Source organism: Guillardia theta (assembly GCF_000315625.1).
Source record: "Guillardia theta CCMP2712 unplaced genomic scaffold GUITHscaffold_54, whole genome shotgun sequence".
NCBI lineage: Eukaryota > Cryptophyceae > Pyrenomonadales > Geminigeraceae > Guillardia > Guillardia theta.
In genome coordinates, this window is record NW_005434620.1 from 340,910 (window position 1) to 366,882 (window position 25,973).

General features: G+C 50.9%; 10 protein-coding genes across 10 annotated transcripts; 4 read left to right on the top strand and 6 right to left on the bottom strand.

Annotated features, from left to right (window-relative positions):
• Positions 1 to 2,780: 2,780 nt before the first annotated feature.
• Positions 2,781 to 3,011, bottom strand: GUITHDRAFT_44855 (hypothetical protein; the record flags this gene model as incomplete). The annotated part of the gene is made up of 1 exon (XM_005829149.1): positions 2,781 to 3,011. A coding segment is annotated over one exon (231 nt), but the record flags the coding sequence as incomplete, so codon positions are not given.
• Positions 3,012 to 3,975: 964 nt separating this feature from the next.
• GUITHDRAFT_141427 (hypothetical protein) lies at positions 3,976 to 5,775 on the bottom strand (the record flags this gene model as incomplete). The annotated part of the gene is made up of 10 exons (XM_005829150.1): positions 3,976 to 3,991; positions 4,025 to 4,128; positions 4,184 to 4,375; positions 4,422 to 4,538; positions 4,590 to 4,949; positions 5,005 to 5,131; positions 5,190 to 5,269; positions 5,326 to 5,419; positions 5,463 to 5,623; positions 5,662 to 5,775. The coding sequence occupies 10 exons, from the start codon at positions 5,773 to 5,775 to the stop codon at positions 3,976 to 3,978; spliced, it is 1,365 nt and encodes a 454-aa protein (XP_005829207.1).
• Positions 5,776 to 6,421: 646 nt separating this feature from the next.
• GUITHDRAFT_111790 (hypothetical protein) lies at positions 6,422 to 7,897 on the top strand (the record flags this gene model as incomplete). Its single annotated transcript, XM_005829151.1, has 5 exons — positions 6,422 to 6,977; positions 7,028 to 7,344; positions 7,396 to 7,493; positions 7,539 to 7,674; positions 7,727 to 7,897. 5 exons carry the CDS (start codon positions 6,422 to 6,424, stop codon positions 7,895 to 7,897), a joined length of 1,278 nt encoding a protein of 425 aa, XP_005829208.1.
• On the bottom strand, positions 7,893 to 8,643 carry GUITHDRAFT_88190 (hypothetical protein). The gene is made up of 2 exons (XM_005829152.1): positions 8,192 to 8,643; positions 7,893 to 8,136 (listed from the first exon to the last, which is right to left on the bottom strand). Exons 1-2 carry the CDS (start codon positions 8,618 to 8,620, stop codon positions 7,972 to 7,974), a joined length of 594 nt encoding a protein of 197 aa, XP_005829209.1. The 5' UTR covers positions 8,621 to 8,643; the 3' UTR covers positions 7,893 to 7,971.
• A 547-nt stretch (positions 8,644 to 9,190) lies between these two features.
• GUITHDRAFT_111792 (hypothetical protein) lies at positions 9,191 to 12,463 on the bottom strand (the record flags this gene model as incomplete). The annotated part of the gene is made up of 9 exons (XM_005829153.1): positions 9,191 to 9,425; positions 9,852 to 10,270; positions 10,325 to 10,375; positions 10,437 to 10,472; positions 10,526 to 11,039; positions 11,100 to 11,180; positions 11,224 to 11,309; positions 11,370 to 12,107; positions 12,299 to 12,463. The coding sequence occupies 9 exons, from the start codon at positions 12,461 to 12,463 to the stop codon at positions 9,191 to 9,193; spliced, it is 2,325 nt and encodes a 774-aa protein (XP_005829210.1).
• Positions 12,464 to 12,689: 226 nt separating this feature from the next.
• Positions 12,690 to 13,762, top strand: GUITHDRAFT_141430 (hypothetical protein; the record flags this gene model as incomplete). The annotated part of the gene is made up of 5 exons (XM_005829154.1): positions 12,690 to 12,758; positions 13,232 to 13,276; positions 13,464 to 13,525; positions 13,576 to 13,669; positions 13,715 to 13,762. The coding sequence occupies 5 exons, from the start codon at positions 12,690 to 12,692 to the stop codon at positions 13,760 to 13,762; spliced, it is 318 nt and encodes a 105-aa protein (XP_005829211.1).
• A 391-nt stretch (positions 13,763 to 14,153) lies between these two features.
• GUITHDRAFT_111794 (hypothetical protein) lies at positions 14,154 to 14,988 on the bottom strand (the record flags this gene model as incomplete). Its single annotated transcript, XM_005829155.1, has 3 exons — positions 14,154 to 14,224; positions 14,271 to 14,317; positions 14,372 to 14,988. The coding sequence occupies 3 exons, from the start codon at positions 14,986 to 14,988 to the stop codon at positions 14,154 to 14,156; spliced, it is 735 nt and encodes a 244-aa protein (XP_005829212.1).
• A 1,219-nt stretch (positions 14,989 to 16,207) lies between these two features.
• Positions 16,208 to 18,155, top strand: GUITHDRAFT_141431 (hypothetical protein; the record flags this gene model as incomplete). The annotated part of the gene is made up of 4 exons (XM_005829156.1): positions 16,208 to 17,846; positions 17,871 to 17,900; positions 17,960 to 18,001; positions 18,055 to 18,155. The coding sequence occupies 4 exons, from the start codon at positions 16,208 to 16,210 to the stop codon at positions 18,153 to 18,155; spliced, it is 1,812 nt and encodes a 603-aa protein (XP_005829213.1).
• Positions 18,156 to 20,395: 2,240 nt separating this feature from the next.
• On the bottom strand, positions 20,396 to 20,863 carry GUITHDRAFT_74153 (hypothetical protein; the record flags this gene model as incomplete). The annotated part of the gene is made up of 2 exons (XM_005829157.1): positions 20,396 to 20,679; positions 20,785 to 20,863. 2 exons carry the CDS (start codon positions 20,861 to 20,863, stop codon positions 20,396 to 20,398), a joined length of 363 nt encoding a protein of 120 aa, XP_005829214.1.
• A 3,234-nt stretch (positions 20,864 to 24,097) lies between these two features.
• GUITHDRAFT_164197 (hypothetical protein) lies at positions 24,098 to 24,594 on the top strand. Its single transcript, XM_005829158.1, has 3 exons — positions 24,098 to 24,234; positions 24,284 to 24,363; positions 24,417 to 24,594. Exons 1-3 carry the CDS (start codon positions 24,162 to 24,164, stop codon positions 24,465 to 24,467), a joined length of 204 nt encoding a protein of 67 aa, XP_005829215.1. The 5' UTR covers positions 24,098 to 24,161; the 3' UTR covers positions 24,468 to 24,594.
• Positions 24,595 to 25,973: the final 1,379 nt, after the last annotated feature.

Consider the following 25,973-nt stretch of genomic DNA (forward strand, 5'->3'; position numbering starts at 1 on the left):
CCAAGACAACGAGGGCAGGATGACCGGTGAAATTTGCAATCACTGCTGTGATGTGATGTGATGTGATGTGATGTGATGTGATGTGATGTGATGTGACGTTATTCAATATGGTATATGAGCTTATTTCATGTTATATCATGATATGATATCATGTATAATGATATGATCTGATGACATCTGCTCATAGGGGCGAACATTTCAGACATGATGGTCTTCAGGTGACCCTCACCTACTTTTATCTCTCTATCTTGTCCCTCTTCTGTCCCTCTCGCTTCCCCTTGCTCCTTTCACACTGCTCTCTCAAGACCCTCCTCCACATGCTCCTTGCTCCTCTCCTCTCCTCTCCTCTCCTCTCCCATCCTCCCCTCCCCTCCCCTCTCCTCTCCTCTCCTCCCCTCAATATCCCTCCTGCATTCTCATCGACACTCACGTCAGATATCTCGGAGGACAAGCTGTAAAGGACATGGAGCGACTTGTCTATAGCGTTCGATCTAAGATCAAGAAAGAGTGAAGAGATCAGATGTCTGACGTTTCGAGCAATGTATGTACATAAAGTCCAGGATCGTACAATGTGAAGTTAAACTCTACAATTCCTTCTCCTCGAAGAGTATGATTTCCGAATCGCTCAACGAGAACAGGAAAGATCCGACGTTCTGCAAGGACAATCAGGCATAATCCTTGAGCGATTCGCAAGCAACCTTTACATCCAGCACTGGAGATGAGTGTGGCTGAAGTCAACAAGTCAGATGATCGATCCTTTCAGACATCCAAAATTACAGGAAGCTTGTCCTTCACGCTTCCTTCTTTCGTCTCCCAGATCCACAAAGACTATTGCATGTCATATGTTGCTATTGGTTGACAACCGCTCGACTGACCTTGGACGTCTCATCTCCTGACGCAACACTGAAACCATCACTTCCTGCGAGCATCACGCATGTCAACAAAGAAGCTCGCAACGAGGTGGTGAAGAAAAGTTTGATCCTTGCCATCAGAACTTGTCTTGATGAAAGACGATCTTGACAGGAACTGAGAGCCTGCAAACATGCATTGACGTCTCAACCACCACAAGAAATTCTTCATACCTGCATGCCCTACCAGACGGAGAGTCTCTTCAGGCTGGATCCCTCCCGATTCCTCCTACGGCGCCGACATCATGTCGACATCGCACGTGGACAAAGGAAGCTGTTACATTCAGACGAAACGTGACGTGGCATGGTTTTGAGCCAGCAGACTCTGAGTTACGGAAGGAGGCGAGACACATTTTCAAACTGCAGACAAGCTCCTGTCAAACAACAAGACGTGCTGGGACCTTCTGTCCACTGACTTCACCTGGCGTCGCACGACACCGACGTGCATTGAGTGGCTTCCAGTTGAATCGCTGAACAACTGACTTGCGACTGAGTATCGGAGAGATCCTCCGACATGAATGTCCAACAACAACACCCTCCAGTTGTTCCCCCGATCAAGCTTGTCCTGATGACCGAGGTGAATTTGAGAATTTCTCAACAACAAAGTCCTTCACCCCATCATGCACAGACTGTGAGTGGGTTGCGGGTAAATTCCTGCGATGATTCTGCAAGGTTTTGATGTGATCCTCGTATCAAACAGGTAAACACGATTCTGAAAATTCTTTCAGACTTGTCCCACATCCTTTCTCATAATTTTACCTGCGCTCCTCCACAAAAGAATAAATTGCGATTCTTTTGCCATCATGTCAGCGCTTAGTAGTGTGCAAATTTAAGTAGGCCGATCACCTTTGGGTGCCAACAACAACTCCATAACGCATCTGATACAGCATAAGAGTGCACGAGCGTGTTGTTCTCGATGTTGGTTATGCGAACAGTCTTTCATGCAAGAAAAAAAAGGTGAGCCGATTGCAAGGAGGAGAGGCAGACTGACCTTGTCAACGCTGCATGTGAGGACTTGCGTTCCCATGTGTGGCTCTACCTGTACAGGTTGTTCACACTTTAGCAAACTCTTCTCATACCAAGACAAACTTTGCAATCACGGATGTGCTTTGTGTGTAGCTTGCCCATAAACTGATGAAATCAATCAGGGTCTGCGGAAGTTCGAAACACGACGGATCCTCATCGAAGACTACCCACAAAAAGTAAAATTCAGCATGTGACTCATACCTGATGGGATTTGGAAACAATGTTGATCTTGCAAAGACTGTATTCCTCGTTGCCCATGAACGCTTGAGGCAGAGAACAAGAAACCAAGATGCAAGACTGGGCCTGCGAGTACATGCTCAAGGTGACATTCTTTTGTTTTCAAAAGAGATCTCGATCTCCGTGGGTTGTCAACATGTCAAACATCATATACCTCAGAGAAATCCATCACCCTTGCCCCCCCGAAGATTCCTCGTACAGTCCATACTCTGCGCCAATGGCCGATCTCAATTTGCAAGTCGGTGGTTGGCTTTGGGTCTGGCATCAACTTCAGCAGCCAGGAGAAATCAATCCATCCAACCAACCGTGGAGCCTTCGCTTCAGTCTGGAGATCTCTTGCAGCAACTCGTCTCTGGCATGCCCCCATGTCAAGACTAACAACATCTAGTCAACAATCTTCACACCTCGACACCGCGAGCTTCATCAACTCGTCTTGCAGTCTTTTTTGCCTGTCAGGTTGCTTTCACACTCTAAAATTGAACTATCACGAATTGCCTCTCTTGAGCTTGAACCCTGAGCTTCCTCTCCTGGCTCAACTCCTGCAGTGCCCTGAAGAACGAATCATCCACATGGTTCTACTTCGATCTCTTCCCGTCCTCACCTATCTTTTTCTGCCGTGTCCACTGCAACCAAGTTGCAAGCATATACAGTCCTGATGTCTCGACGCTTTGCTGCATGGTTACAAGTGGGACAATGCTTCCTCTCCGACAGCCATTTCTGGATACAGCTCGCTCCGAACAGATGGCCGCATCCCAAGCACACAACTCGATGTTCTCCCGTGTTTGTCCACTGCTCGAAACAAATCATGCAGGTGTCGTTCCCTTCAGACTCCTCTCCCTCCTCCCTCTTTCGTTTCAGGTTGCTGTACGTTGAAGTCTCTGGAGCACTCGACGATGCTGAGGTCTGTTGCTGCTTAGCAGCTTGGTCGGCTGGATCGTCGATGATGGAAACATCATCAATCGGTTCAGTTGGAACATGGGATGGAATGTCAAAGATTTGAGCTTCCAGCTCGTTTCGAAGCGTTAAATCAACAACGGTTTCCATGGCTGCTCAAGTATCAATCGTCATCGATTACATTGAGATGTCGGGATGTGATCGCAAAGGCTGCCATCAGCCGTAACTCCGACAGCATCTGAAAACAATCGGTAGAAAGTCAGCCTGAAGCTTGATCCATGCTGAATGGAGCACAAGTTACAAGGCATCAGACTGGGCAACTGTACAAGAGTTGAGAGCAATCAGAGGCTACAAGAAATGAAATGATGTCATTTTGCGTATCATCGACAATATGAGTCAAAGGATGGAATATGAAGACAGAAGAAAGTAACTATGTGATGAGTAGAAGAGGCCAATAGAACGACTTCGTGCAGAGAAAGCAAAAGGAACAAGATGACGGTTGTGATGTGGTGAAGGAGGATGGCAGCAGCAGCAGCAGCAAGAAGAAAGCTGGTAGCAGCAGCGGGAGGACTAGCTGGAGGGGGTGGAGCACAGGAGGAGGAGGAGGAATTCGAGTTGCGAGTGGCGCCATGGCGGGTCATGGAGCCCGAATCTTTGAAAACAATACAGGTAGGGGTGGGGTACGTGCAGAAAATACAAGCAGGGGTACTTTATTCGTATAGTAGAGATGAGTGAACTGTGAAAAGATGGGGTGGGGTAGGGTTTCTAGGCAGGGTAGGGTGTAGAGGCTACAAGATAACCAGCTAGCTAAAATGGTGGGAAGACGAAGTATGCGAGAAGAAGAGCATGTTGAAAGTCCCTCTCCTTCGATCTTGTTCCCTTCCTTGTGCAGATTCCATCTTCTTTCTCCCTACAACGATCTTCTCCTGCAGGTACATAGACAAAAGTCAAACAAACACCAGGAGGAAACAACATCGCCTACCAACTGCACAAGAGCCCGCTCTATCGCCATGAGAAGTGGTGATTCTAGCGCAAGTTCCAGCGATCTTGCAATGGCGGGAACCTTCAGGTTTGCGTCATCAGAGGATTTGTTGCAAGATAAAGGTCTATCTTGATACCTGCAGACTTCCCGGGAGGAGGGAGTGAAGAAAAAGGAAAGGTAGGGTCTCCAGTTCGCCCAAGGCCGTGCTATACACAGTGGCAGCTGCTCCAACCTCTCCTCCTCTTGCCCCGACTTCGACTCTTCCTCCTTCGACCAGGACGTATCTTGCCCGTCCTCGAGAGGTTCTCACGCCTGTTACGGGGACAGGCTGGCGACAGGAATCACGCACAAGAACTATCCTCGCAAAGAGTCACCTGGTATCGACCACCTGCCTCCAAGACGAAGATCGAGTCTCCCACGGAGATGTCAGAGGCTCTGGCGGTCTTGTGGGATTCGATCCCTTCATACCCGCCGGGGCCCTCCCGATGAACCTGCAACGTTGTCGGTCAGATGGGTGGTTACTTTTCACCAGGAGATCTGACCGGGACGAAATGGTTGTTTGAGATCGTCAAGCTTCCTCCTCGCCATTGCAGCTCAACAAGCGGCATGGCTTCCTTGTGCGCCATGACGTAATATACAGGCCGCCATGCCACTTTTCCAGATGCATCTGGCGCTCTGACCAGGTCACCAACGTTGAGATCCTTGATGGCAACTTGCTCCTCCCTCAGTCCTCCATGCTCTTCACTTCGTCGGACCGCGACTGCATCGTCCGCCAAACAACCACCTCCATTGTCATCCACTTCTTGGGCATTGAGCAGCTCAGTCCGTGCCATTCGACAGATTCCACACATCCTCTGCACTTCAGGCTCCTTGTAATAGTCGCCAGTCGGGGAGGAACAAACCTGAGGTAGGTGTGGTGTGAGATAAAAGTCAGAAGAAAACAAAGTGCATCCTGACCGATGTTGCTCCTTCACTTGCGTACATCCTTGGCCCACACTTGTCGTAGAAATCACAAGTCTCCGTTAATCCCTTGATCATCTGGTAGCAATGAGCAAGGTTCCCAGGGTTGTCATTCTCGAATTTCCTGCACGAGTTGCTTATCAGCGCTTGTTCACACAACACAACAAGATCTTCAGCAGAACCTTCCAAACTTTTCATTGCAAGGCCAGATCTCAACATCATCAGGACCACAAAGTGTATCGTCGGAAGGACCTGTAACCACCTGTACCACACAGAAAGGTTGTTCAGTGTCATCGAAAAGTGAGGATCAGTCGATACCCCTCCTGATGATGGCGTCGAGAACGTAGTAGATGCATGCATGTATCCACATCCATCCCACTGGGGAAAGATCGCGTTTGCTTGCTCCACAAGGCTAGGGCCATGTTACTTCCATCAGGGACTGCTGTTCAGCTCACCTAGAAATCGCACAGTTTCTTGCGGCGCCCTTCCCAGAGCTCTCTAGCGATTGCTGTATCACTTTAGAATACTCGAAGTTGCGTCGTTTCATCCCAGTCTCTGCCTTCTTGACAACATCGGCTGGTAAGTAGAAGTATTGCACGTCACCCTGCGAGAAAACCTATCAGACGTCATTCGTCTGCGTCTAACGACGACTACCTCGGAATCCAGGACGGAATGTTGTGCATAAAAATTTCCATTGTGCAACACAATCGCAACCAGGAAGATCGAAAAGCCCGACAGAAGGGAGAAGGCGATCGCAGATGTCCTCATTCTGATTGCCAGGAGGATCGAAGGGAGCGGGGAGAGGAGATGGACTGAGGTGGAAGAAAGATGGAGAATGGAGGGAAAGTCAGGGAGAGGACGGAAAGAGGAGGGAGGAGGGAGGAGGGAGGAGGGAGGAGGGAGGAGGGAGGAGGGAGGAGGGAGGAGGGAGGAGGGAGGGTTGCAGGTCTTAAGCGCACTGCTCCTGCACTATCTCCATTGCCATACTCGAAGGGTCGAACAATAACGGTTCGTAACCATCAGTCACCATTTCAACGTCAGAGTGTAACCGTCATATTTGCGGTTACAATCCGTTGAAAAATTTCAGAGTCCGGCCATGGCAAACTTGAGCGCGTTAAGCCTGTTGGCGATGGCGAGGACAAGCCGACGATGGTGGCCAAGCGGGCGAGTTTCTTCCATCTCATCCCCTGGGGGAAGCGAAGATGAAGCTTCTGTGAGATCCCCCCACACCTCTTCTGATATCTCAACGGATCTGCCGGGTGAAATCAAGACTGGTCCTTCGTGGGCTTCGGAGCTTGAGGAGGAGGGGGAGGGGCAATGCAACACTTCTGACAGGGATAGCCAGCATGGAATTGGCATTTTGTTCAGCTCTAGAGTGCCTCTGCATGATCGAGATAGAATATTCTCGATGGCCATGGAGTCTTTGACAGGAGAACAGAAAGCACTGTTGCTGAACGAAGTTTCGAGGATCTCGTCTGGTGAGCTTCTGAACGCCAACAAAGATCTCGCGAGCTTTCTGGCTTCAGGAGCATCGGATATCGATCTGAGTGGGTGCTCGTTGCTTCGGCCAGAGGTCTGCAAGGACATGTTCACCTCGGTTGGTTCGATGCAGTTGATTTCAATGAACATCTCAGATTGCCATCCGTACATGTCAGGGCTGATGTTGTCTGAGGTTTGGGATCATGTTCCTCGACTCGAGAAGCTCGAGTTTCGTGCTACTTCCCTCTTGCTCAATTTCAATCGAGCCATTAAGGACTTGGCTGTGAAATGTGAGAGAATCACTCACATAGACCTTTCCCTCTCAGTCAACCTGTCTGACGACGCTGTCTCGACGTTGCTAGCATCGTGCAGAGAGCTGAGGGTGCTGAAAGTAGCCAATTGTCCTCGCATAACAGACGACGCCTTCAGAGTGCAGCCGATTTCATCGAGTCTTGCAGAGCTGGAGATGTGGGGTAATCGCGCCATTACAGGTCAGGGCTTTTTCTTCGTTGAGTCTGTCCTGATGCAAGTAACCATGCAGATGTTGCACTTCAGAGGATTGGATGCAACGAGGACATTCGTTTGAGGCGTCTACTACTGACAGGAACGAGCACTACATCGAGGGGGCTTCAGAGTTTGAACCTGGATGAAGTGCGAACGCTCGAGTTGGGAGAGTGCGAGCTGTTCGTTGAAGACATTCGATTCATTCTCTTGTCTGCACGAAATCTGGAAAGGCTGGATCTGAGTTGGTGTGACAATGTGGAGGATGAAATGTTGGGTAGGATTGCAGGCCATGCACAGTGCTTGACGCATCTAGACATGCGAAAATGCAGTGAGATTACAGACGTCTCGATGGAGGTATTACAGTCTTCCCAAAAGGATATCAGTCATGCTAAAGTTCTTGTGTAGCAACTTTGCTCGACTCGCTCCCAGCTGGTACATCTTGGCCTTGCCCGGTGTGACTCGCTAGGAGACTCTTCGGTGCGGTCGATATGCAACCACTGCAAGTGAGTGAAGGTATGGTTCAAACTCCAGCTAAAAGCATGTGCCAGGACTCTACAATCGCTCGACCTGAGCTGGCTGAACGAAGTCACTGCTGCGGGGATAGAGGAAGTTGTGTGCAAGCTATCGTGCTTAACATCCTTGAAGCTGGAAGGATGCAAACCTCTTTGCGACAGTCACTTGGAGGTTCTGATTTCAATCTAGTCATCACTTGACTGACGTGTTCACTTTTTTTAAGATGGCGTCCAGAAACCTCAAAGTCCTGCGGGAGTTTCACATGGGGTGGTGCAACTCACCAACGGACGACATGATTGATGAGCTGGTGACCAAGCTTCCAAGCGTGATAGTGTGGGATTACTACGGAAGAGAGCACGTGGGAGACCTTGCTAAGAAGAGAACAAAGCCATGAAACGAAAAGATTTTACCCCACCGGAAACTGTTTATGGCATACCAGGAAAGCCGAAACCTGTTCTCTCGCTGCCCTTATGCCATCTCAAACGTGGCCATCACGTCTGAGATTCCTCCCAGATTCAAAACGTTCTTGTAGCCATTTTCTTCAAGAATTCGCTTGGCCACTGCGGACCTCGCCCCCGACCTGCAGTGTACTACGATTGCCTTCTGGAAGTCGTTCTGGGTAAGCTTGTGTACCTGCGCATCAGCGTTAGATCACGACAAGGAGGAGAAGGATATTCCATAGGCATACTTCGTTGATACGTGCTCCCAGCACTTCGTGGGGAATGTTCACTGCGATTTTGGCATGGCCAGTATAGAATTCATCAATCCTCCTCACGTCAAGAAGGATGCCTCCCCCATCGATCGCTTTTTTCGCTTCCTCCTGCGAGAAATCTTTGCTGGCTCCGTCTTTCTGGCCTCCCAACCAGGAGAAAAACGAGCGACCAGCGGATGGGAGCGCAGGAGCAGACGGCAGGGCATGAAGGGGGTTCTTCGTAACGGCAAAGGAGGGGGAGAGGGCAGCGAACCCGGGTGAGAGGTTCAAGTTCGACCTCCAGCTAGCAAGGGAGTATGTCCTTGACTGCAAGCTGCTGAGCATGAAGGATCTAAGACCTCGAATGCTCATCGCGCTCATCGCACGACCCGTCGCTCCTACTGCCATAGTTGCCTGCCTCTGCATTGCAAGCTACGATCAGGAGGCATAGGTGGGGTGGGGGTTGACGTGATCTGTACCCCCTCCTACCACTCCCAATGCAAGCGGTGAATATCGTGTCAAGAGGGGGTAGGGTACTCTCATGGGGCGCTTTTGACCAGGAGGGGTACATACCCCTACCATGGCAAACATGGGGTACTTGTAGCAGAAAGGTGGGGATGTGCACTTCACTCATGTATTGTAAGGGCCCGCCCCGGTACTGAAGGTGTACAGAAATGCAGACAAGAGTACCTACTGCGCTGCAAGACTTCAACATGCCAGGGGATGGAGCTTGCCGAACAGACTTTGAGGTGAGTAGAGTAGAGCAGAGATGGGAGGAGGGGGAGGAGAGGAGAGAAGGGGGAGGAGAGAAGAGAAGGGGGGAGAGGAGGAGAGGGGAGGGGAGAGGAGAGGAGGGGAGAGGAGAGGAGAGGAGAGGAGAGGAGGGGAGGGGAGGGGAGGGGAGAGGAGAGGAGAGGAGAGGAGAGGAGAGGAGGGGAGAGGAGGGGAGAGGAGAGAACTAGTGTCTCTAAGAATATCTGTTTTAAAAAGAAGCGACTAACCTACAACGATTTTCTTCCCATGTTTCAGTGAGTTCTCTGACACATGCTGTGTCTCCCAATTGTGATTCCAATCATATGCTTGCTGAGCCCGGACGTGCCTTCCCATGCCGGCGTTAAAACCTGGCGCTGCAGGGACGATGTGGTCGGCAAACAGATGCGTTGCAACTTGATTCGTGATCCCCTCCCTCTTGTCTTTGTCCTCGCGCACATGGATGATTCCATCAGGATACCTGAAACAACTGTCAAGAGAGAAGATCGTGGGTGCAGGGAGGGGCTAAGGTGTGAAGGGCAATGGAGGTACCGAGCAGAGAAAACAAAGCAAGGAGAGGAAGGCAAGAGGGAGGGGGGCGGCGGGGGGAAGCGAGGAGAAGGGGAGGGGGGGGGATGCCATACCTTGCATTCTGATATTTGTTGCGCGGCATGAGATGACCGTGAGGGTCGTCATGGTGAGCACGAATATCCCCCTTTTTGTTCAGAGAGACTTCCGAACTGAAGCTTCCCTCCCATGGGAAAAGCCAGTCGAAGAGTCCACCCCCGCCATTGAGAGCGCTGCTGATGCCTTGTGTAGCATTCATCTGGTGGAGCAAGGCGTCACGAAGAGGCTTGCAGTGATGCGAAGGGTTACCGGAGGAGGAGGAGGAGGAGCTGCGATATACCTCCATTCACAGCCTAAGCCGTCGCAGACCCTGATCCGCTTCGCAGCCTGGCTCTCTTTCGGCTTCGGGGTATCCTGGTCTTGGCCTTCTGATTTCTCGTCCTTCTCATCCTTGCTATCTTTTTCCTTAGCCTCATTCTTCTCCTGCTGAGCATTATCTTCTTGATTAGTTTCCTCCTTCTCATCTTTCGCTTCTTGATTGGTCTCCTCCTCATGTTTCTCTTCCTCTTCTTTCGTCACGTCCTTTGCATCATCCTTGTCTCCATTGCCCTCTTCCTTCTCCGTAGCCTCGGACTCCTCACTTTGCTTCTCCTCCTTGCCCGCCTGCTCTTCATCCTCTTCCTTGGGCTGTTCTGCTTCGTTGTTCGCATCGCCGCTCTCCGAACTCTCCCCTGAGTTGTTTTCCTCAGGAGTTTGCTGCTGATAATCAAGTCAAATGGATCCATATCAAGTTTACACTGGGTCAGACCTCACTGCCTTCATTCTGACTTGTCGGGCTGCTCCCTTGGTCACCTTCTTGGCTCCCTTCCTGCACGCAAAGTAGGCCAGTGAGCGAAAACTGACACAACGTGCATGGTTAGGGAACCTGAGACGAGCTACCATCTGCTTCGTTCTGCAACACCTTCAAAGCATCGTGAGCCTACTCATTACGTGCCGATATGGGAAGGACGATACCTGCTGTCTCAGGCGTTTCACCTGCCTCTTAAGTTTTGCGACCATCGCCTTCTCTTTCAACTTGCGGATTTGTCTCCTCAACTTTGCAACTTCCCGCAATTCGGCCCTGTGCGCAGAAGAGTCTGCTTTGACAAGAGAGACCTGCGCTTGTTGGGCAGTTTTGAGTTGATCCTTATGAAGAGCATTGTCCTTCTCAACTTTTTGAGCCATTTCCCTGATTTTCTCAATCTCCTGATTGAGGTGCTTTTTGACAACTTTTCTCGAGTTGCGATGCCTGTTGTGAGTCTGGGTTGGACTGGAATCTCCAAAAATCGAATTGATCTCGTTCTTAAGATGTCGCTCCGTCGATCGAAACAAATCCGATCGCACCGAGTCACCGTCCCGCGACGGCATTTCAAGTGCATTCAAAGGCGATGCAGCATCAGGCATTTTCACGGAGTACTGTGGAGCTGCAAAGTCCGGTGCTGAGGTCTGCACCTGATTCTGATTCTGCGATCTGATAGAACCAGCAGCTCTGCTCACCTTTCACAAAAGAGTCAACCCCGCCGGATTCAGCCACACATCACATCGCTACCTGATACAAGTCTGAAGTCTTGGAAGCCAGTCGAAGGTTGCTTCGAGGCTGTTGGCGATAGAGAGCATGATCGACAGCATTCTGAACAAGTTGCTTGAGAGTAACACCCTTCGGGACCTTCAACCGCGGTGCCTTCGCTTCTCTCTCAACAGCGTCCAATCGATTCTTCTTCTCCTCAGCGATCTCCTGCGGGGAAAGATCTCTTGAGGGCTGCAGATGCAAAAGACATTCAGATGAAAATAATGATAGATTCAAGCCAATGCAAAGCACCTCTCTTGATCGCACATAGTCAGAGTCTTCAAGGTCTTTCCTGGCTTGCTTGATAAACGCTGGAAGGGATGAAACTGCTGTGCTTGTTCCGCCAGTCTCATCAACTTCGTGCCTGTATTCCCTTGGGACTGCGAGCAAGTGACCCTGGATTCCACGTTCGCGCCAGATTTTGCGCTCTGCGGCAAAAGGATCCACGCTATCATCTGAATTGGACGCCTTCAGGTTGCTGACTCTAGACGTCTCGTGCCAGTCGTGGCTCCTAACGTCCTTAGTTCTCGCAACAAGGGGGTTATTTGATGACGCTTTGGGGATCTTCTTTGCCTCCGAATCGATCTGTTCACCCTGAAACGCCTTCTTCTCACTGGCATCTACCTTTGCCGCCATCTTTTGATATTCATCAATTCCAGAATCGAAGATATCGCTGTAAGACTTGAGGAGATTGTTAGCTCCTTGGTCAGCTGCTGATTCAAGCTTCGAGTCACGGTGAGACAGTCTTTGAACCATGTCCTTTGCAGCCCTGATCTCATTCACAAAACTCCGGTGCTGCTTGATGTGGGTCGGAGAAAAGGAATCTCCAGAAGGTGGCTGCGAGGGCGGCGTTGCCTTAGCATGATTCTTTCGGTCATTGTCCGGTGGGTTGGAAGTTTGAACTGCTGCCTGAGATTTTTCACGAAACATTCCTTTGTGAGTCGGAATGTTGTATCTCTCGTCTCCGTCCACCCAGCTAGCGTCCATACGCTGTGAAGAACATATGTTCAGTTGCAATCTTGTTTCAGACAAACACAGAGCAATGGTTATGCACAAACGATGAAGAAGCGGAAAACAACACATTCGTATGATGGTTTTCAATACAACATGTCACGAAGAAGCTGAGTGGACAATCGCAAACCAGCTACATCTTACAACACTTCCCATAGTTGTCCACGTACCTCTTCCTGAGCAGTCAGCGCACCCACATGGAGAAGCTCAGCCCTCAATGGCGATCCTCCAGCATTCATCCATGATAGGCGGTACGAGGCCATAACGATCACCATCGCTGCCATCCCACTTGCGACGGCTCCGGTCGCCCATCCCCGCAGTCGCCCCCGCGCCATGGTGCGAAGAGCCAGGATGCTGTAACGGTTTGTAACTATATGATAACTGTTTTCATACAAATGTAACGGTGATATGCTCGCAGAGGGGTAGGGGTATTATGAATACGGGTATTTTGTCTGGGAAAAACGGGGGTAAGAAAGCCTAATTGGGGGTCGAATACAAATCACTGTACGGGTGTGAGGGTGTGGGTGGTACGGGGTGCGAGGGGGTGGTAGCACGTGCACAATGGGGGTTCTTGGCGGCATCAACAGGAAGCACATTTCGCACAACAGGAAGAAGAACTCGAAGAACAAGGTAAGAACACTTGAAACATCCAATATCAACATCAACAATATCGACATTCAATATCAATATCGACATCCAATATCAATATCGACATCCGATATCCAACATCGACATCCAATATCAACATCGACATCCGATATCCAACATCGACATCCAATATCAATATCGACATCCAATATCAACATCAACATCCAACATCCAACATCAAACATCAAATATCAACGTGAAACATCAAGCATCCAAAATATCAATATTCAATATCCAATATCCAATATCAACGTGAAACATCAAACGTGAAACATCCAACATCATTCATCATTCATCCAACATCCAACCTCAACGTCAAACATCCAACATCCAACATCCAACATCCATATCTACTCTACGTTCACCTCCACCTCTATATGTTCTCCACCTATGCACCTTATCTGCGCACAAGTCCAAATGTGTCTCCACACATACTTCTACTTCCACTCGGATAGAAACATAGAGCGAGAGCGACAGGGGAGCTAGACTCTAGAAGAGAGGTAGCTCGAAAGGCAATGAGAGGAAAAGCCACAAAACAAAACGAGAGATGAGATAGGAAGGTAAAAGCCGTCACAGAGAGCCCTGAATGTACTCAGAACAAAGCCAAAAAAGGGATTTGTGACAGCTCCACATATGAAGGATATCGGTGTTCCTGATAATTTGTGAAAGCTAAAGAATCCTTTGCAGTTGAACAAGAAGAACAGAGTCGAGAAACAAACAAAGGCAGTGCAGCTTTCTTCGAAAACAATGTATTCGTGCTTTTGGTCTGTTTGTGCCGTAATTGAATACCGCAAAACAGATCTAAGAAGAAGCAACGTATCATTGACAAGAGGAAGAAAATTCTGATTCCCGATGCGATGGTCAGGAATGAAGAAAAGTACAAGAAGTTTAAGGTCAGGGTTTGCCCTGCATGAATTAGACTTGATTTTTGACTTCAGATGGACGTTGAAGACTCTGAACAAACCGCTGAGAACGCTCAAGATTGAAGCAATTTCACCATTTCGCTTGTAATGTTTCCATTTAGTCAGTTTAACTTATTTGTATCATGAGAGGGCTTACATGCTGTTCATTTCATTGTGTTATCAAAATTCAGTTGTTAAGTTGTGGAGCCTTACCATTTTGGATCATTTCTAAGCTTCCAATCAGCGTGTGCTTGATGTCATCAATTTGTGCCTCAAATGTCAAATGTTGTTTTAACTGCCTCTCAACCTGCATACTTGTCCAATCTCCAAAATTTCAGATAACTATTCAAAAATGTTGTCTATGGACTATTGGATCGTCATACTTTCAATGGAAAATGAAGAAATAGGCATGGCTGGTGTCTCAGGCAACTTGGTGAAAAAATGAACAGATTTACAAGAAATTTCACAGGCTGTCCTATTCATCATTGTTGTCGCACATCTCGTCCGATTCTAACCCCCGGAAGCCAATTCTGAATTCGCAGATACCTGCATCGAATATCAGCGATGCTCGATTTCTCCCGATAGTGAAGACCTGGAGGTGCCCACGGAGACCACAAAAGTTTTGCCTGAGAGGAGGGTCTGAATCATTCAATTGCAGAAAGAAAGTTAAAGAATACCCTTCTGCTGCCTGACCTAATTGATCCTGCGGAATATTTATCTGCTTTCAGTGCCTGAAATGAAGGGGCTATGTCTGGATTGCCCTCCTCCTCGACTTCATCAATCAGATAATCATCATTCATCGTAGGCCTTAGCAAAATCAATCTGGCGTTGACACCTTGTGACCATGTCAATCCCAGAGCGGCTTGCTTCGTTTGTTTGCGCTTTGTATATGAGCTGTCCTCATTCGGGGAGAAGGAATCTGTTACTTGATTCGCAGTTACAACTGCACAATTGAATCTGGAGTAGCAGGGAATGTCAATCAATCGTGGATAAAATGGAGAATCTGCATACCGAGATGATAGATGCTTCAACAATCGTGACGTCTTGATCAAAAACTCTGATCTCGAGGCGCTCTCCTGGCAACCCTGATACGCCTCATCCCCCCGCAGAGGGGCTGCGATGGAATCAATGACAACGAGTCCTGGCGAGTGCTGCTCTAGCAATCGAGGGAGCCTGCTTTCAATGACATGCTCCAGTTCTGCTGGCGTATGCGCCTTCTCAATGAATATGTTTTCGCAAGGATGTGCCCCATTCCACTGGGAGAACAACTCATCTTTGTAGAATGCTGCAATTTGTTGTAACCGCTTCATGGGCGGCTCCCCTTCTGTGCAAACATAGACAGCCTTTCTACCGAGACCTCCTTGCCCCTGTGGAAACTGGCAGCGAACCATCAAGTGTAGCAGGAGCTGCGTCTTTCCCGCTCCAGCTTCCCCACAGACTTCTGTCACACTGCAAAGACATGTCAGAGTCGGCGAGCAGTGCCTCTGCTTCAAAACCTTCTACACAAGAAGCCCCCTCGTAGGAGGCGATCAATGGAAGGGACGCCTGCGGACATTGAGGAGAAATAAGCATGAAACTTTCGCATACCAGTCCTCAGGATCGTCTGGCCTTGCTTCAGAAGGGATAAGCCTGTAGTTGGTTGTGGGACAATATCTTTCTCTGCTGTCATGTTCTGCAGTAAATCCATCGATTCTTGGAAGACCCCCAAACCAGCATATAAGACTTTCGACCTCAGTTCTGGAACCAGTATGTCAATTCAAGCTGTTACCAACTTTCCAACCGGCATCGATGCAAACCGTTTGACTTTTGATTTCATTCAGAATCATTCACATATAATGACTAGTTTTGTCTTGCACTGTCCTTCTTAGGCTCCTGATTCTACTCCTCTGACACTCATCTATGACATAGATAACAGACCATCGTTCTGAATCTTTTCGTGATGATTCCGTACACCCTAGACCAGGTGAGCTTCTCCTGCTTCCACAATCTTAATTTTTCTTCCCCGTGACCCTCTCCCTTCCAACCCTGCTCTTTATCCCTCTCCTGTCTCCTCCTGCTGCCCCCCCCCCCCCCACCACCACCACCACCACCACCAACACACACACTTTCTGTCGCCTTCGCCTCTACCTACTCCCCCATTCTGCCATCGAACTGCCCGCCCTCTCGCCACTTGCGACAAGAGTCTGATGGGAAATCGATTAAAATCAAAAATCAGAGTTGAAAATCGAATCGGTGTGGTTGAAACCAATTGAGGCGAGCTTGCTATTGTATTTGATTAAAATTGAGGATTGGGCACGAGCTACCCCTCTCAGTCCAAAGGGTAGAGGTGCAAGGACGGGTGGTAGGTGAAAAAGAGGTGGTCGGGGTGTAGTGATCTGAGATGTTGGTACATTTCTAGGGTATTCTTGTCAGTTAAATAGGGGGTAGTAAATGCATTGCTACTACAAGGGTGGTACGAACTGGTGGGGTGGAGGTGGTTGGAGCATACCACACATCAAAGAGGGTGGGTGGTCGGCCTTTCAAGGCGCCATGCGGGGCAAGTTTGTGGCGGTGCTGCTTGTCGGGATGGTGATGAGCGAGCCGAGGAGGGTAATACTGAGGAGGTATGAGGAGAGCCTTCAGATCTCAGGCTCGGCGTTAAGTCTCGTAGGAGGAGTCGAAACTCTGCTGTTGGACGAAGGGGAGAAGTTTGATGTGGAATACGTGAATCAACTCCACGAGAACACTATTGTGCATGCTCATGGCTTGAATCCAGCTTCATACAAGACAGGTCAGGACGGCTTTCCACTTGTAGAGGACTGGCTGATACCAGCTGATCGTGCAAAGCATGTAGTTTTCGACATCAATCAAACTGGTACCTTTTTCATGCATTCGCACTACGGAATGCAGCACGCCAAAGGCCTTGCCCTCCCGATCATCATCAGGGAAAGGAATTTCCCCTCCTCGTTGGGTATTGTACATGGCCATTTGAATGATGCTGAGGATTTCATCTTAATGTTGGAGGACTGGTGTCCTTACACGATGATGAGAACGTCGGACGAAAAGTGCTCTCTGAATTCGCCAGATTCCGCACTCGCACAAATGAAGCTTATGTGGACAAGCGTTCCGAAGCTCATTCAAGCTTCTTTTCAGACATGTGAGGCTCCAGTTGATGAGTCGCATGTGAAGTACGAGAGACACACGATCAACAGGAAGCAGGAGTTCCAAACAGAAATGTCAACTGCCGAGACCTATGCAAGGTTGCGTCTGATAAATGGAGGATCAATGACCAATTATCGAATTCATTGTCCAAAAGGGTCGAAGATCGTTCAAGTGGATGGAAACTGGGTTGTTCCATACAGTTGCGACAAGCTCTGGATCTCCGTAGGTCAAAGATATGACTTGCTAGTCCAAAAGTCCACAGAAATTACCCTCCTTGCTATTGCAGAATCCTTCAATCGCGTTCCAAACATGAACGACGTAGCTATATTTCGAGCTCTCTTTGCAAATTCGACGTCTCCTCGCACGTCTCTTCCACTTGCTCTGAATGCGACTGGTCGTGCTGACGATGAACTCGACTTCCGTCTTCGCCGCGTGCAGGAAGCTCCCATGGACTACTCGGGCGCAGAGAACATTTCCATTCGGCTAAGTGGGAAGCATGGCTACATGTCAATCAATGGCTCCAGCCTCATACCTCCAGGACCTTCCGATCCAGATTTTACGTGCGTTGGAGAACCGCGAATCTTCAGGCTTCAAAGGGGAAAGAAGTATTGTTTCACACTTGTCAACTCGAATGGTGATTCGCATTCCTTTCACATGCATGGACATGACTTTGTGACACTTGAGACAAGTGACGGTGAGATTCCTTACATGCACGGCCTAAATTCCCCAGTTTTTCGTGACACGGTGCTTGTTCCTGGGGGAAATTGTGCTCGGAGAAAGATCTGCTTTGAAGCAAGCAATCCTGGAGGTGGAGTTTGGCCATTTCATTGTCACATGTCCTTTCATTTGTCAGCTGGAATGCTGCTTTTGCTGGCGTATGAAGACAGTGTAAAAAGTGACACGAACCTCATCGATGTGTGTAATCACAAATCGATTCAGTTTTGGAACAAAGCGAAGCCATATTTTGCCGGTGGGTTACTTGCCATGATTTTCTTGTTCAGTGTCTACCTTGCATTCCAAAGGAAAGGTGAGAGGGAAACCTTGTATGTAGGATTGAACGAGGGTGGCAGAATAGCAAAAGGTCAGTTTCGTCTGTACTACTTTCCCCTCCTCAACGTTTATTGTTCTGTGCGTTTGCAGGAAGGAAGAATTCAAGGCATCGAAAACCGAACAAGCCTCACGGTATATACAGCTTCAAGATGTCTCTTGCCCTTCGTTGACTTGATGCCGAGCAGAAGTTTTCACTGGTCAGAAGAGCAACCAGTCACAGAAGTCAAGGGAGGAGCGAGATGAACTGATAACAGGCCATCTGCCTGGGTTGCGCTCAATGGTTTGATTGAGCATTGTTTTTCGAGACAAATTTTGTTGCCGATCATTTCAGCAAGTGATGCGAAGTGGTCTCTCGATTTCTAGCTTCTTTGCAACTGTATATAATTCTTTTGGCTGCTCACTGTCAGCGAGCTACAGGATCGGATGCCAGGCTCGAGTAGCAGCCAGTTGATGTTGGATAGTAATCACAGTGATTGTCAGTGAACAATGAGTGCAATGTGGTTTGATGTTGAACGAGTACTGGGATTTTTGTTGTAAAAAGGAACGGTGCTCATTACACGGACAGAGCCCCTTCGACCCGCACGTTTCCTTTACTCCTACATCGTTATCCTACACTACTGTACTCCGTCATCCCTCGTCTTGCCCATGCAGTGCACCCTCCCCCCCCTCCCCTCCCCAGGTGCTCCTCACGACAGCCCCGCGTCCCCGCTGGCCGACATGTACCACGCGATCCACTCCGGCTCTAGCCCCGACCCCTCCTCCTCTCCCTCTCCGCCTTCTCCGCCCGCGACCCGCTCCGTCCTCGGCTTGTGCTGGGTGCGCCGGCGCCAGCTCCGGGACGCCTTGCGCTCGTACGGCCAGCGGGCGATGCCCAGGCGTCGGCGGGCGGTCTTGAACGCCGTCAGAGATAGCCCCTGCAGACAAGTAAGCGAGCTGCCGCCTCGCTCGGGACACACAGGAGGGGAGGGGGGAATACCAGGGAGGCGGCGGCCTGGGTCTGAGGGAGGTGGAAGAGGGCTTGAACGACGGAGGGCTTGAGGTTGACGCCTCGGCTGCCCTTGTAGACGATGAGGGCTCCGTTGAGAGCTTTTCTTCGCGGGTAGACGCAGACGTGGGAGGTCATGGCAGGAGGAGGAGGAGGAGGAGGGTAGGGAAGTTGCTGTGTTGTTGACCGAGGAAGCCACTACCGAACTTGTACCGACTTTTCCCCAAGATCTATCAACCCACCCCCTCGAACGCCTAAAAAGGAAGGGTTCGAAGAAATACGTCCCTGCGCGGTCAGAACTGTCGTGACTCGCGAAAAGAGTGACTGGAACGACCCGAGTTGCGTTGGACGCGGTGACGTTTAAATCCCCTGAATGGTCTCGAGCTAGTGGCCCAGACACTTCACGCCTACAATAAAAGAGGCATGGCAGGCGGTACTGGCTTCATGGTTGACCGAAGATATATTTCCTCTGTGGCACCGGCGGGGTCATCAAAACATCACCGCGAGCATCTCTGTCCCTTTCCGTGCGGACAACGAGTAGGACCCCCACCTCACCCCCTCAGGCTCTCGAACGGAAAAAAAAGTTTATCAAGAAGTTACTCCAAACCATGTCACCCCAGTCGCATATCCTGATGACCCCCAGCTCCCTGTCTCCGCGTTGATGAGGGGTTGTTTGATCCATGGGAAGAGAGATACCCCCGAGAGAAGAAGAAGATTCCTCGGTCAACAAACAACAGCAAATCCTCTGCTCTCCTCCTCATCCTCCCGGGTGGGGATGGGGTGGGTTATTGATTGAGGAAGTAGGTGGGGTAGTGGGAGCTTCCTCATCGGTCAACAACCAAGCAACTTCCGTACTGCCCTCCTCCTCCTCCTCCTCCTGCCATGACCTCCCACGTCCGCGTCTACCCGCGAAGAAAAGCTCTCAACGGAGCCCTCATCGTCTACAAGGGCAGCCTCTTCCACCTCCCTCAGACCCAGGCCGCCGCCTCCCTGGTATTCCCCCCTCCCCTCCTGTGTGTCCCGAGCGAGGCGGCAGCTCGCTTACTTGTCTGCAGGGGCTGTCTCTGACGGCGTTCAAGACCGCCCGCCGACGCCTGGGCATCGCCCGCTGGCCGTACGAGCGCAAGGCGTCCCGGAGCCGGCGCCGGCGCACCCAGCACAAGCCGAGGGCGGAGCGGGTCGCGGCCGGACAAGGCGGAGAGGGAGAGGAGGAGGGGTCGGGGCTAGAGCCGGAGTGGATCGCGTGGTACATGTCGGCCAGTGGGGACGCGGGGCTGTCGTGAGGAGCACCTGGGGGGGGGGGCACTGCACAGAAGTGTAGGATAACGAGGTTGGCGTCTGTACAAAACCTGAATGCAAGAACAGGGTGGTTCGAAACAAGGCATGATTTGTTCGTATAACCTCTCGAAGAAATTGTTCGTGGTGTATCACTGATGCCAACCCAACTTCAACCACGGCGCGCGTTCGAGGTGTTGACACATATGGAAATAAAAGTCATCCCACAGACCCTTCCAACACTGAGTTTATCTTCCATCCAGCCCTTACACTGATCGCACCAACGGACGGACCAGCGGTGGTTCTGGCGGCACAGTATGTCGCGCTTCCTTTACGAATACTGTGTGATCCTGTTTCATCATTTCAGACTGAGTCACGGTTCTCCATTCACCTTTCACCTCTGAAGTATGATCCGCTACATAGATCAACCAATAAATCTCTGCATCTTCAGTAATCACATACTTCTCCGTGAGGCAACACAGATACTGACCTAAAGCCAAGAACGGGCATATTTCCGGTTTGGTAGGATTGCAATACACATGTCTTGGATCTCCAGCGCGATGACCTGACTGATCGTTCTTCTAATGAATGATGTAAAATCTCAGAGAGTCTTCAGAAAAGTCCATATGGTTGTACATCAAAGAAGCTGTGTTACTGGAGCGACTCATTAGATTCCAGCCAAGAATCATGAACGTTCGACCCCAAATGAACTCTCGGTCTAGCTTGGTCAACATGACCCTGCCCAATATCTGGTAGATACAAAAAGGCAGAGGTCCTTTCCTTGGTCAACTTTGCACTCCTGCCCCTAGCATTCTGCTTGTTGCATTTTCGTTTCAACCCGACATAATGTCCAGTCAAAGCAAGCTGGAATTGGGATAAACGTTCCACTGGCATGTCATAGCAATGTAAAATGTACATAAGTGCGGATCTGCAAGAACTGCATGTTTGAAAAGAAAGATCAGGTTTGACTCTCAGGCAGTGTGCTATCCAGAGCATGAAATGCCGCTTCTGAGCCAAGATATCTCTCAAATATTCTTGAGTAGGTAGTCCGTCTGTAATCTTGGTAATAACGTGGTCGGGCTATGTCCGCCTTCATGTCTGCAGTTATCAGGCCCATTTCATCGTCATTTGCAAATAAAAATTGAATGAATCGAACCATGTGACCTCGACACATGACACGGCTGCTTTCAGCGAGAGTGTTATTCAAAACAGCTGCTATATCGCGTTCCAGTTCTTCGGTATCTTCCATTCTTAACAGTTCAGCTGTAGCACTTGCCGTCTGCCGACGCCGTATAGTATGGGTAGGTTGTGATCTTGGTCGCCGGTAATCGCGTTTGATCCCATTGGAATCAGTTGCGAGCAAGAGGGCTCTTGCTCGCATGTATTGGGTTTATCTGGACTCCCGCAATATTACATGAAAATAGCGTCGTCATTTCCCGCATTGTCCGTACAGGGCGTGTAGAGATATGTTCTTGGTTGATTTTACATTGTAATATTTGCTGAAACAAGCATGATGGGGCTTGAGGTCCCTGACTCCGTGTCGGTTTACTCAAAGTAAGTAACTCACTTACCCTCTCCGGATCACCCTACCCTGCACCCTACCGGACGCAGAAAGGTCTCGGGTTGATGACTCCACCTGGCACCTATAAGGCCTTTAAGGGCTGATGTCCGAGATTACCTGGAGTCGCAGATGCCCCTCTGCCCTTCCGAGCGGACAACACAGAGTCGGTACCCCACCCTACTCCCTTTGCCTGTTTTTTCTGACCCCGTGGCCCAGTCGCATCTGCTCAGTACCGGTCATTGTGGAGTTCCACCAAGGGACGGGTGGCTGGAGGCCTCGGTGGGACGGTAGGTGGGGTAGTGGGGGCTTTCTCGGTCCTCCTCCTGCCATGACCTCCCACGTCCGCGTCTACCCGCGAAGAAAAGCTCTCAATGGAGCCCTCCTCGTCTACAAGGGCAGCCGAGGCGTCAACCTCAAGCCCTCCGTCGTCCAAGCCCTCTTCCACCTCCCTCAGACCCAGGCCGCCGCCTCCCTGGTATTCCCCCCTCCCCTCCTGTGTGTCCCGAGCGAGGCGGCAGCTCGCTTACTTGCCTGCAGGGGCTGTCTCTGACGGCGTTCAAGACCGCCCGCCGACGCCTGGGCATCGCCCGCTGGCCGTACGAGCGCAAGGCGTCCCGGAGCCGGCGCCGGCGCACCCAGCACAAGCCGAGGGCGGAGCGGGTCGCGGCTGGACAAGGCGGAGAGGGAGAGGAGGAGGGGTCGGGGCTAGAGCCGGAGTGGATCGCGTGGTACATGTCGGCCAGTGGGGACGCGGGGCTGAGTACATAGACACTTTCATGTGCCAGTCACGGCAGAGTTAATGTAGATAAGATATGATCAGTTCCAGCGAAGCAATTCCAACAAAGAGATCGAGTAGATATCTCAAAGTGCTTTAGATAGCACGCATGGGAGCTTAAGAATGACCAAGTGGAAAGCTTAGAAGTGAGATTAAACTTTATGTTCACAAGAAGACGAAGACAGCGCATGCTGCTTTCCCCCAAAAAGGATTTCGTCGGTTGACCCAGTTAAACTGCTCTTCCGAGTTCGCACCTCGGACTTGGGACACAGACTGAGACTGAGAGAGGAGCGAAAGAGGGAGAGGAGGGAGAGGGAGAGGAGGAAGAGGAAATCTCCGAGGGAGAGGAAATCTCTGGGAGAGGAAATCTCCAGGCTCAGAGAATAGGAGGGGGAGAGAGAGGTACTCGGAAAGAGAGTCAGTCACCAAGGAGAGTAGGAGGGAGAGAGAGAGGTACTCGGAAAGAGTCAGTCACCTTGGAGAGTAGGAGGGAGAGAGAGAGGTACTCGGAAAGAGTCAGACACCTTGGAGAGTAGGAGGGAGAGAGAGAGGTACTCGGAAAGAGTCAGACACCTTGGAGAGTAGGAGGGAGAGAGAGAGGTACTCGGAAAGAGTCAGACACCTTGGAGAGTAGGAGGGAGAGAGAGAGGTACTCGGAAAGAGTCCGATCAGTCACCTTGGAGAGTAGGAGGGAGAGAGAGAGGTACTCGGAAAGAGAGTCAGTCACCTTCAACTGCGCGGTCCGATCCTCAGCAGCCTGTTCTCAGTTCGTCATCCCCGATGTTAAGTTAATATATCAGTCAAACGAGGGGACAGCAAAAGTCAATAAGTAGAGTATGTAGGTTGGTACTTTGATGAGTAAAAATGATTGTACTGAAGATCATGGGGCCGGCACGTCCGCATGCATGGAGGCGGTGTGAAGGAGAAGAGGAGGAGCAGGAGGAGCAGGAGGAGCAGGAGGAGCAGGAGGAGCAGGAGGAGCAGGAGGAGCACGAGAAGAAGGAGGAGCAGGAGGAGCAGTAGGTTATGAGAAGTTTGAAGGTAGGAAAGCGGGATAGGAAGGTGAATGGGGAAGAAGGAAGGGCTAAATGGGATCAGTAGAGGAGGGGACAATGATAGGAAGGAAGATGCATGGTGATTCAAGAAAAGGGAAGAGTAGGAGAACACGACAAGAAGCACGAAAGGACTGGACGAGGTTATGCATTTACGTCGCAGAGTGAGTGGGGACGGATGCGGATATGAAACGGAGCGGAAGGAATCAGATTCTCAGCGCAAAGATCATCGTAGACATTCCCTTAGAGCTGGGCCGACACGTGCTCTTGTCTAAGACGACATGTTCGCAGGGGTGATGATACTAGCGTGATTTGAAGAAGAAGCTTGCTATTGTCATTTTCAGCCCGTCGCTCTCAGGCTGGGCCTGCAAATGGGATCAGGCGCCTGAGTCGAGGCTCCTGACTGTTGAGAGCCAACCCTGAGGCCACTGATCTGACAACACCAAGGCGATGACAAGGCTGTCGAGAGCGCTTGCTCTGTGCATGATGGCGCAGTTCATGTCTTTGTCTTGTGCGATGCCTCGAGCTCCGTTGAGGAAGGGTGGGGCTGGACGAGTGATGACGGCAGGGAGCGCGAGGAAGTACTGTTTTGAGCATCATCCTCTGTCTTCGCTGCCTGCCCGCCTCCGGGGTGGCTCGCCAAGATGGGAACCTCCTCCGTCGTACTCGCAGGTCCTGCACTCATCAAGGAAGGACTCAGCATGGAACGACCTGCTGGTGAGGTGGCTGGAGGGGTTGGGGTTGCGGTTGACAAGCTGGTTCAAAGACTGCACTTGGTGCCTTCACGCGGCTGGTTTTCCGAATCTGGTGGTTTGCTGTGCGCACGTGCATGAGGGGCCTTGTCAGGTGTTGTGAATGTTTGTGGAGGCTCGTGGATCAGACTGAAGTGAAGCCTTCAGTTTCATGTTTGCACTGCTGAGATTGTTGGGGTACATGCTCTCGAGGCGTAAGAAGGGATCACCTGGTAGCACGGGGAAGAGCGCGTTTCCTGACAAGCCGGAGTGGACGAACGCGAACGCGAATGAGGACTGGTATGAAACCGACCGGATGGCCAGGGGATCGTACCACACACCCAAGGTACTTCTGTCCTCTTCGAATCCTTGCTCCTCACAGTGTCTGACCTGCCAGGCAAACAAGTTCACAGGTTGGAACCCCTCATTCACTCCCGAGACCCGAAGGCCTGCGCTAGAGGCAAGCTCCAATTGACTTCGATCAGATGCGATCTGACGACTTGTAGACGCAGAGGAGAGAGGAGGAGGAGGAGGATGATCAAGGGCAGGCCTCGATGGAGGAATCCGAAGCCCCGCAAGTGATGGACGAGAGGGAAGAACAGTCAGAAGGCTTGTTGAGAGATCGCAACCATCACTTGGACTTCTCGGGAAAGATGAGGCATCAGCCGGCAAGTTTGACAAGGATGGACTTGTCCAGCCTCGAGATGGCGCTGAAGGGTCGTGAGAGCTTCACTCCCAGTCAAACGTTCTGGAAGACAGCGCAGCGCGACCACTTGCCGCAGGCAGACAACGAAAGGTGGCTGCTGTCGAGAACTTGTGTGGAGCAAGTGACTTGTAAAAGCCCCAGAGGAAAACATCGGGAAGAACCGAACGAGGTCGAAGGCTGCAAGAAGCTCGGGAGCGGGTGACGACATTCTTCGGAACGAGGAGTTTGGTGGTGACAGCCAGGCAGGTTGTGGTCATTCAGGACGAAACCCAAGACAGCCAACAGCTCCAATAAGGCTCTTCTCTTCGGAATGAAGGCCAAACAGAAGCTCAGGATCACGGGGCTTCGAACCTCCTCCAACTTGGGTACTGCGTGAGACGTTGAGGAGGTCGTGGCTGACCAGCCCGCCGCTGCAGGAGCGCAGAACTCAGAGGAAAGAGAGTACCAGGTGAAGTCCCTCCCTCCAACTCTTCTCCTGCTGATGTCATGGTCCAGGTCTGGTTGACAAGCGACGGGTTGTCATCGCAGGTAGCATGTGCAGCAGGCAGTGCGACAGACTTGCTGAGGCCTCTGCAGACTCGGTGGAACGAGGTAGGACGAGGACACACGAGGCTGCCAAGGGAGGCAGGAGCGTACGGCGAGCTCCCGCTGGGGGAGGAGGGGGTGGAGCTGGAGGCAGGGCAGACTTGCCTGTTCTTCCTCTGCTGCCCTTCCAGTGCGGGAGGGATCGCGTTTAGGTGAGAGTGAGGGGAGAGCATGGGTGCACCGGAGGGTATGGGGCAGGGAAAGGATGTGAACAGAGGGTACAGCAGTGAGAAAGAGAGAGGGGGGAGGGGACGGGACGGGAACGGAGGATGACGGTGGTGGGAAGTGGAGGAGGATTGAGGGGGGGGGTGAAGGAGCATGCAGGAGGGACGTCTACTCGCTACAGTTTGGCGAAACCTCCGACAAATCGAAACATCTCGATCTCCTTGCAGGATGCGGTACCGCGAAGAAAACTCTCCTCGTCTGCTGCAGCC